Source organism: Penaeus vannamei, unplaced genomic scaffold, assembly GCF_042767895.1.
Source record: "Penaeus vannamei isolate JL-2024 unplaced genomic scaffold, ASM4276789v1 unanchor3, whole genome shotgun sequence".
Classification (NCBI taxonomy): Eukaryota; Metazoa; Arthropoda; class Malacostraca; order Decapoda; family Penaeidae; genus Penaeus; species Penaeus vannamei.
The window spans coordinates 1-10,000 of NW_027213007.1; the positions used below are offsets into that span (position 1 = coordinate 1).

General features: G+C 43.9%; 1 protein-coding gene across 1 annotated transcript in view; it reads right to left on the reverse strand.

The window, feature by feature from the left end:
• Positions 1 to 124: 124 nt before the first annotated feature.
• Positions 125 to 10,000, reverse strand: part of LOC113807950 (uncharacterized) — a gene marked incomplete at its 3' end in the record, with an annotated part of 11,240 nt that continues 1,364 nt past the window's right edge. The window contains 17 exon segments of the mRNA XM_070119285.1: positions 125 to 269; positions 569 to 699; positions 997 to 1,118; positions 1,435 to 1,537; positions 2,337 to 2,482; positions 2,822 to 2,931; positions 3,135 to 3,265; positions 3,378 to 3,686; positions 3,803 to 3,969; positions 4,077 to 4,314; positions 4,488 to 4,621; positions 4,802 to 4,959; positions 5,269 to 5,423; positions 6,288 to 6,375; positions 7,042 to 7,208; positions 7,903 to 8,021; positions 8,339 to 8,429. Of these exon segments, the coding sequence (XP_069975386.1) occupies positions 125 to 269; positions 569 to 699; positions 997 to 1,118; positions 1,435 to 1,537; positions 2,337 to 2,482; positions 2,822 to 2,931; positions 3,135 to 3,265; positions 3,378 to 3,686; positions 3,803 to 3,969; positions 4,077 to 4,314; positions 4,488 to 4,621; positions 4,802 to 4,959; positions 5,269 to 5,423; positions 6,288 to 6,375; positions 7,042 to 7,208; positions 7,903 to 8,021; positions 8,339 to 8,429 (2,514 nt within the window).

Consider the following 10,000-nt stretch of genomic DNA (forward strand, 5'->3'; position numbering starts at 1 on the left):
AAAACGAGAAAAATGAAAAAAAAACAGAATGAAGAAATATAAGAAAAACGAAAAAAAAGAAAATCCCAACACTAAAATATCACCCTTAAATAAATATATAAATAAAAAGTAAAAATCAACTTACTTAGGGCCGCGTCGAAGCTCTCGGACGTGGCCCAGTCTCCGGGAACACACGCCCGGTTGAAGGTCGTGGCGACGCTGGCGATTTCGTGCTCAAGGGCGGACTGGTGGGGGTCGCATGGGGGGGAAATTACACCCTCGCGCTTCAGCTGAAAGAAAAAAAAAGTGGGCGTGAAGAACGGTTTTAAAACGCGAATGGTTGTATTACAAAGAAAAAGCAAGAAAAATAAATTTCCTATTTTTGTAAACCCCTAAAAGAGAATTGAATTCGAAAACTATCAGAGAAAAATGTATATTTCTCTATCATCAAGAAAAACAAATTCACTTTTCTTTAAAACCCCTAAAAGAGAAATCTAATCTACATCGACTTTAGCGAAGGCTGAACCAAAATCTTATCCATCAGTATCTATCCATCTCCGAATCCATCAACTCTTTAAACATCCCTCACCAGCGCCACGGGAATCCGCCAGCCTGTCGTTCGGCCATATCCTGTATGACATGACTTGGTGCCCCTCAAGTCCGAGATCTTAGCCACGCGGGACCGTCTCACCACAGTCACTGCTTTGTACCGGAACTCGTCTGGGTGTTTTGGGAGGGAAACGAACTTATGATAATTTTGTTTATTTGGATTTAGGTATTTGTTATTGTTGATTTTATTGTGTTTTTTTTTTGTGGTGGTGGTTGGGGGGAGGGGAAAGGGGAGGAGAAGGGGCTGCCTTGTTCGTTGAGGTGTTGTTAATGTTAATAATGTTGATAACAAAGTGATGATGATGATGATGATGATAACAATAACAACAAGGACAGTGATGATAATGAAAGATCATTATTGTTGCAATTATCATAAACATTACAAAACCACTCAACGCCAACACCCACCTGCAGCGAAAGCCGGATCCCTCATAACTGCGAACACCCTGAAGTTGTCCAGCCCGAGGTAGCGGCCAGTGAGAGGGGACATGTCCACTTGGCCCAGCTTCACTCGCCTCATGCAGTCCAGTCTGTGGGCGGATGGGCGGCATAAGTATCTTTCTCGAGCTCGTTCTCTTTTATTTGATTTTGTTTTGTTTTTGTTTCTGAGTGTCTGCGTTTGCTCTTAGCTTTGTGGCTTTCCTCTCTCTCTCTCTCTCTCTCCTCCTTTCCCTTCCCCTCCCCTTCTCTCCCCCCGCCCCTTTCTCTCTCTCTCTTTGGAAGCGTGGTATCTCACGATACCACATTACCATACAACCACCTTTACACACACACACACCCTACAAGACTACTATACCACCTCCCAATCACACTACCACACCACACCAATACCACACTACCACGTACCTGTCCCTTGCACTGGCGCAGACGAAGCGATACCCTTCTGCCCACATGTCAGCGACCATAGCTTCGCAGTCCTCCATCTCGTCTTCCAGAGCACACACGCGGACTGTGGGGGAGAGAACCTTGTAATTGCTATTGTTCTACTTATTAGTATTGCTATTGTTATGATTATTATTATCTTTATCATTATTATCATTTTCATTATTATCAGAGAGAGAAAGAAAGAGACAGAGACAGAGGCAAAGGGAGAAGGGGGCGGGATGATGAGGGCAATGAAATAGTGTTGAAGAGATGAACAGACGATGTGGAAAATGGGAAAAAGAAGAGAGAGAGAGAGAGAGAGAGAGAGAGAGAGAGAGAGAGAGAGAGAGAGAGAGAGAGAGAGAGAGAGCGAGAGAGAGAGCGCGAGAGAGAGAGAGAGAAAGAGAGAGAGAGAGAGAGAGAGAGAGAGAGACAGAGAGAGAGAGAGAGAGAGAGAGAGAGAGAGAGACACAGAGAGAGACAGAGAGAGAGAGAGAAAGATAGAGAGAGAGAGAGAGACAGGGGATAGATAGATGAGAGAGAGAGAGAGAGAGAGAGAGAGAGAGAGAGAGAGAGAGAGAGAGAGAGGGAGAGAGTGAGAGAGAGAGAGAGAGAGAGAGAGAGAGAAAGAGAGAGCGAAAGAGAGAGAGAGAAAAAGAGAAAGAGAGAAAGAAAATAAGAGAGAGAGAGAGAGAGAGAGAGAGAGAGAGAGAGAGAGAGAGAGAGAGAGAGAGAGAGAGAGAGAGAGAGAGAGAGAGAGAGAGAGAGAGAGAGAAAGAGAAAGAGAGAGAGAGAAAGAGAGAGAGAGAGAGAGAGAGAGAGAGAGAGAGAGAGAGAGAGAGAGAGAGAGAGCGGAAACAAAGAAAGAACAGACAACCACCTACTTTCACAAGAATGCAATTCATCGAGCTTTTTAAAGTAATCCTCCTTATTCCTCCTTTCCTCCGTCGTGTCCTCAGTCAGGGCCTTTAAACCAACAGCCGAATCCTTGAACAGCAGATCAGGCTTTCCTTGATACTTGCCAAACAAGCTGTAGTGGAAAGAATGGCAAAATTGGCTTGAGTGCTTGAGTACACACTGTGCAAATGATGGTGTGAAGTGAATAACGAAGATAATGAGAGTAATAATAATGATTATCATAATAAGATCGCAGGGTTTACCCGTAATTGGTTTCCTTATTATATATATATATATATATATAGATAGATAGATAGATAACATTTTGTAATAGATGACTATTTTACTTATCAAACGTAGCATTATACATGGGGAATACGGCTTCTATATAAAGAAAGATAATAATGTTCTAATGACAGCTATTAACTGAAATAGTATTCTATTAGACATCGTAGTCGGGGGGAAGGTGTACCTGAAGGTCTTGCTCCCGGGGGCGTCGCTGCCGAAGGCCTTCGAGACACTAAGAAGGACATCTCGCACCTGCGCCTTCCTCGGCTCGCGCATTCGCCCAGAGACGACGACCTGTGAAGAAGGGCCGCGGTCCTTATGCCTTCATTCTCTCTGTTTGTCTGGCTGTCTCTATTTTACGTGTGTGTGCGTAATTATCTTCATTATACACACATCAGAATTAATATTTGATGTTTGGATTTGAATGAAGAAAATTACACTACTAATTTTCTATCATCCATAAAATGCAAAGCGTGTTTAGAGAAGAGAAAGCTGACCTCGTGCGCGGGAACCATTGCCAGGTTGCAGGTCTTGTATTCGGTCACAGCCGCTCGGTCTCCGGTCGAACACAGTAGCTTGAACTGGTCTGAGCGAAGACCCACCGTCCACGAGGCAGTACTGTGTCCATCTGGAAAGGGAAAGTTTTTTTTTAAATACTTTTATCAGTAAATTCTAAGGAAGAAACTTCGCAAATACAGAGGCTCTGCAACTGACTCCTGCGTTAGGCGAACCCCGCTTACCCGTGTGGTCTGGGACGGTCGTGTGCTTGACGAAGGCGACGTCCCCTCCGCCCTGGACCAGACACCTGAAGGCCCCCGAGTACGAGTAGAAGGGCTCGCTGGTCCCCCTGACGCAGTGGGTGTCCGTGCCCCCCCTGCAGAGGCGGCAGAGCGATTCCACATAGTTGCCGTTGGGGTTATACTTGCTGGATTTGGCCCCGGGCGCGCAGGAGCCCCCCGTGAAGAACTCGGCGACGGCGTTGATGTAGTTGCAGTGGCGGGGATCGATGAGCCGCTCCTTCAGAAGCATGGCCACGGGCATCTTCCAGCCTGGGAGGGTGACAAAGGGAGCATTAGAAACAGGTCTTGGGGTTTATGCCTTTCCATGTCGCTCAGGTTAAAAGGTCAGGAAACGGAGATAGCTTTATGCTGATGTCATTTCCTACCTGAAGTCTTCCCGATTCCTGTGTGGCATGACTTCCGACCTCTGAGTTGAGAGAAGTAAGTGATGTTGGATTCAGCCCTCACCACGGCCACGGCGTAGTAGGACGACGTCGTGCTGTCCGAACCGCTGTTGTAGACTTCACTCAGAAGGCGGTCGAACCCGTAATCTCTGTGGAAGTGAGGCAACGTATCAGCAAAGCAAGCGGCGACTGACAACCAGGCAGATAAGTAACGCTCACAAACTCACACACACATGTACACGACGCTAAGACTCACTGCCTGACTTGGTAGACATCTCCTCCGTCCAGGGCGATGACATCAGCTCTCCCGAGGTAGATGTCCGGGTAGCAGTGCGATTCGTTGGTGTCCAGGACGCAGTCGACCCCGACGTTGGCTCCGACGCCGTACGCCTGCGCCGCCATCTGCAGGTCGCGGCACTTGGCCAGCTCGGCCTCGTTCGTCACGCAGAATCGGACGGGGTTCTTGATCAAGCTGTGGTCCAGTTTGTAGCCGGCTGAGAGAGGGAAGGGAGGGGGTGGGGGTGTTAGTCTCCTGATTATGGACGTCGTAGCTCGCTTAGTGTTTTCAAAAGGGCGTCTTTACCCTGACTAACTGTTAGATGGGACAAAGGATGCTTGTATATGGAGTTGCGAGCATATGAGCATATAAAAGTCCAGCCAAAGTTACCGTTCTTAATCATCCTCGCTGGAGAGAGCGCGGTGTCCATGGCCTCGAACTTGGTGGACGCAGGAAGGCCAAGGATCTCGGCCACGCTTTCCGAATGGCCAATGATCCCGCTGATCCACTGATCTCGCAAGGTTCTAAAAAGGAGAAAAAAAGGAAATACGAAATGACACTTTATCTCTCCCTTTTCTCAAGCGCTTATCTTTCTTTTTACTTCAACCAAAGAAAAAGAAATACAAGAAGAAATCCTTAATCTGTCTCCCTTTCTATTTCGCTTTTTTGCAAGATATTGAAAAGGACCCAGACTCGAAACTCACTGGCAAGAATCCTTTTGGCACGGAGGGGTGAGCAGGACTGAGGGAGGGCGCTGACCCCAGTCGCAGGGCTCCCTATCGTCGACGGTGGTTGGACCCAGGGGCTGCACGCTACCATTCCCGACGCGGCAGAAGTGGTATAGGTCCTTCACCTGGGGATTCTGCGAGGGACGTGTCTTTCATGATGAGACTGCTTTTTATAGGTTTGAGGAACGTTCATGTATATATAGGTACCTTATATGTGGTCAGTCTGTTACATTTAACTAACCATATCTGTCAATCTCCCCCCCCCCCCCCTCTCTCTTTCTTTCTCAACTGCTAGCTATCTATCAACCAATCTTTCAATCTTTCATAATTTTTCTCTTTCCCCCTTCCCTTCTTTCAACCTTTCTCGCTATCCTTCCTCGCTACCCATCAACCCATCGACCTATCTCTCCGTCTCAACCTCCCACTCTCCCCCTTCTCCTTACCACGTCCCTCGCCCTACGGAAGTCGACGTCTGAGACCACGGCCGCATCCGCCACACGATCGAACAGACACGTCAGAGCACCCGACCCTGCGTAGGTGTCCGCTCCGTCGCAGTTCTGGCCGGGACACGCGCTGCACAGGTGACTATACAGCCGCTCTTCGGAGAGAAAATAAGGGGGAGAAGATTAGTGAAAGTCGGAATCTGGGGAAGGAAGGAGACAAAGCGAGAGGGTTGAAGTTTAGATATCTATTGGATTGACATTTTAATCGTCATTATTTTAACCATCATTATAATGATGTTTTAATCATCATTAGTATATATGAGAGAAAGAAGGAAAAGGAGGGTGGGGGAGAGGGTAAAGGAGGTGAGGGTGAGAGGGTAAAGGAGGGACAGTGCGAGGAAAAAGGTGGAAGCAGGAGAGGGAAAAGGAGGGAGGGTGAGAGGGGAAAGAAGAGAGGGGGAGAGGGAAAAAGAGAGAAGGGGAGAGGGAAAAGGAGGGAGGGAGGAAGGAGGAGGAAGAGAGGTAGAGAGAAGGAGAGGTAGAGAGGTAGTGTGGGATGAAGGGAAGGAGGGAAGCAGGGAGGGAGGAATGAATGACGGAAAGGGGGAAGGAAGGAAGGGAGGGAGGGAGGGAGGGAGGGAGGGAGGGGAGGGAGGGAGGGAGGGAGGGAGAGAGGGAGGAAGGGGAGAAAGGGGAGAAAAGGGGAGAAAGGGAGAGAGGGAGAGAGGGGGAGAGGGAGGGAGGGTGAGAGAGAGAGAGAGAGAGAGAGAGAGAGAGAGAGAGAGAGAGAGAGAGAGAGAGAGAGAGAGAGAGAGAGAGAGAGAGAGAGAGAAAGAGAGAGAACAGAGTAAAAAAGAAAAAAATAGAGAAAATCCTAGAGCAAGAAATCGAGAGAAGTGAGATTATGAACATTAATAAGAAACAGAGAAAGAGACATGAAGCAAACACGACGCACACAAAATTCCAGACCTTACGAAAACGAAACGAAACACAAAGAAAACAAACGAAAATAAACTCACTCAGCTGTCGATCTGTCGTGGGATCCTGAGACCACATCCCCGGAATACAGGCGCTGGTCCACTTCTTCGCTAACAACTCAATGTGACTCTGTTAGGGATGGATAAAGAGGGGAGAGGCGAGGTGTTAGAAAGTGGATATTTGGATTCAAAGACGATCCAAGTGTTTGTTGTGGATGTGGGGGTGATAAATGTTTGTTTTTTGTGTATGTTGCGGAGGATTATATATTGATGCTTATACTATGTGGATGATACTTAATGTTTAGACTATGTGGATGTTACTATATATATCTATATCTATCTATCTATTTATATCTATCTTTTTATCTATCTATCAATCTATTCATCTATAGCAATTTCTTTCATTGGTGGATGTTAGTATTCATATATTCAGGTATTCAATCGATTTTTCATAATTTAAAACATACATATTCTCACTTAGAAGTACAACCCCCTCAAAATAAAGAAAAAAACTCCGAATGGTATCACAAACCTATCTATCTGTATACTTATCTATCTCCCCGCGAGACAAAAAAAAACCCTCTAAACAACAACAAAACTATAACAAAAACTTTAACAACAAAAACTTTAACAAGAAAACTTTCACAACAAAAACTTCAACAACTACAAGAAAACTTTCACAACAAGAAAACTTTCACAACAAGAAAACTTTCACAACAACAACAACAAAAACCTTAACAAGAACAACAAAAACCTTAACGACAACAACAACACCAACAAAACATCCCCTAAATACCTGAACATCGAGCAGCATATCCTTGGTGGCGGGGGTAGGGGGGCGGTAGAGGGCGGGGGGGAAGAACCTCTGGAGATTGAACCCCGGGTGGCAGAGGCTCCTCGGGTTGGGGTTCGAAGCGTTGTGAACCAGCATGAACACGCGCCTCACTTCGTTCTCCGGAAGAGCTGGGAGGACGAAAAAATGAAATGAAAAATGAGTAGATCAAAATGAGTAAAAATGAGTAAATAAAATGGGGGAGGGGGAGTTGAGTAAATCAAAATGAGGAAAAAATGAGTAAATAAAATGGGGGAGGGGGAGTTGAGTAAATCAAAATGAGGAAAAAATGAGTAAATACAATTGGGGAGGGGGAGTTGTAGAGTAAATCAAAATGAGAAAAAAATGAGTAAATACAATTGGGGAGAAAATGAGTAAATCAAAATGGCGCGAAGGGGGGAGATGAGTAAATCAAAATGGCGGGGAGAGGGGAGATGAGTAAATCAAAATGGGGTGGGAATGAGAGGAGAGGAAGGACGTAAAAGAAAAGAAAAAATAAGAGATGAGAGAGAGCAAGGAAGAAGTAGAGGGAAAAGAAAGAAATAGAAAAAAGGATGAGTCAACATGGAAAAAATAAAAATGACAAAGACGAAAGAAAGAATGATAAAAAAACAACATTCAAGAGAGCAGAAATAATGATATAATCACCAAAGCAAACGGTATCATATAATATTTATATATCTTACACGTACCTTATTTCCAGAACGGGAAGAGACGAAAAAAAATCGTCAAATCAACCACAATAAAAAAAAAAATAATAATAATAATGATAATAAAAAAAAAAAAAAAATCGAGAAAAAAAAACACAGTAAAACGAGAACTTACAAAGCTTGACGACGGCCTCAAACCTCCCGCTGAACGACAGGGCGGCCAGGTTCACGTCCTCGGCCTCAAAGTAGCCGAACTCAGCTTCTCCGTCGCGCATTTTCTTCAGGCAGTCAAGTCTAATGGAGAAACGGGAAGGAAATTAGGAAATTCTTACAGGAAAGAAATTTGAATGAATAAAACGTATATATTTAATAATTATATACATAGATACGTATATAGTGTGTATGTATGAGTGTGTGTGTGTGTGTGTGTGTGTGTGTGTGTGTGTGTGTGTGTGTGTGTGTGTGTGTGTGTGTGTGTGTGTGTGTGTGTGTGTGTGTGTGTCTGTGTGTGTGTCTGTGTGTGTGTGTCTGTGTGTTTGTGTGCGTGCGTGCGTCTGCATGCGTGTGCGTGCGCGTGCGTATGCGTGCGTGATCACACAAAAGATACATACCTGTCCCTAGCCTGCGTGCAGGATAGGACTCCCAAGGAAGTCCTACGCAGGTTATCGCAGTCCACGTCAGGACCCACGCATATTCGGGCAGCTGAGTTTGGAGAGTCAGGAATGGTCAGTTCCAAAAATCCATGTTTATTCTTTATGATATAACAGTGACAATTTTTTTAGTACCATACTTTTGATAATCTTTCATTTCTTAAATCTATTGTCTTTCCTCTAGAGATATGTTTATACTTATACGTATTTTACATCTATCTATCTAATCTATCAATCAATCAGTCAATCAATCTATCTATCTATCTGTCTGTCTGTCTATCTATATATCTATGTTTAAAGCTAAAGGATGGAGCATTTGTATTCTTTTATCATTACTTCAAAGCAATAAATATATCAAGTATAATAATATATTCGCCCTTCCATCATATCATCAAAGGTAAAGGCCAGATATGTTTTAGAAGCTTCTTCAACATTTTCTATCATATTACACTATATGGCAACCTGAGCATCGTCACTATTACCATTCCCATTGGTATGATTCCACGAATTCGTCTATTAAATAACTTCTAAAGTGAAAGTATTGCCTCATAGAATTCACAAGCAGGGTCCATTACGTGAATGAAATAAAAACCAGGTTTGCCTACTTTCTCATACCTAATAATGTAAATATGTATTACATGCAATACTATAGACCAATAAGAAAGCCATTCTTCTTAATATGTTCTACGTTCAGACAAATTACCCATAAACACAAACAAAATAACTGACCAACCGAACAAAGAAACTAAAAATGTGTAGAAATCAATATATTTTTTACTTATTTCCTTCTTTTCCTGTTTTTATCCCGTTCGTAAAAGTACCAACAGCAGAAACAACGAATGGAAGAACAAGAAAACACACGAATATGCCTTCTTGTCCTTCCCTTCGTTGTTCCTGTTATTTTCTTCTTTTCCTGCTTTTATCCCGTTCGTAAAAGTACCAGCAACAGGAACAACGAATGGAAGAACAAGAAAACACACGAATATGCCTTCTTGTTCTTCCCTTCGTTGTTCCTGTTATTTTCCTCTTTTCCTGTTTTTATCTCGTTCGCAAAAGTAGCAACAACAGGAACAACGAATAGAAGAACAAGAAAACACACGAATATGCCTTCTTGTTCTTCCCTTCGTTGTTCCTGTTATTTTCCTTTTCCTGTTTTTATCATGTTCGCAAAAGTACCAGCAACAGGAACAACGAATGGAAGAACAAGAAAACACACGAATATGCCCTCTTGTTCTTCCTTTCGTTGTTCCTGTTATTTTCCTCTTTTCCTGTTTTTACCCCGTTCGCAAAAGTACCAACAACAGGAACAACGAATGGAAAAACAAGAAAACACACGAATATGCCTTCTTGTTCTTCCCTTCGTTGTTCCTGTTATTTTCTTCTTTTCCTGTTTTTATCCCGTTCGTAAAAGTACCAGCAACAAGAACAACGAATGGAAGAACAAGAAAACACACGAATATGCCTTCTTGTTCTTCCCTTCGTTGTTCCTGTTATTTTCCTCTTTTCCTGTTTTTATCCTGTTCGCAAAAGTACCACCAACAAGAACAACGAAACAAGAAAAACACGAATATGCCTTCTTGTCCTTCCCTTCGTTGTTCCTGTTGCTATTTGTTCGACATGAAT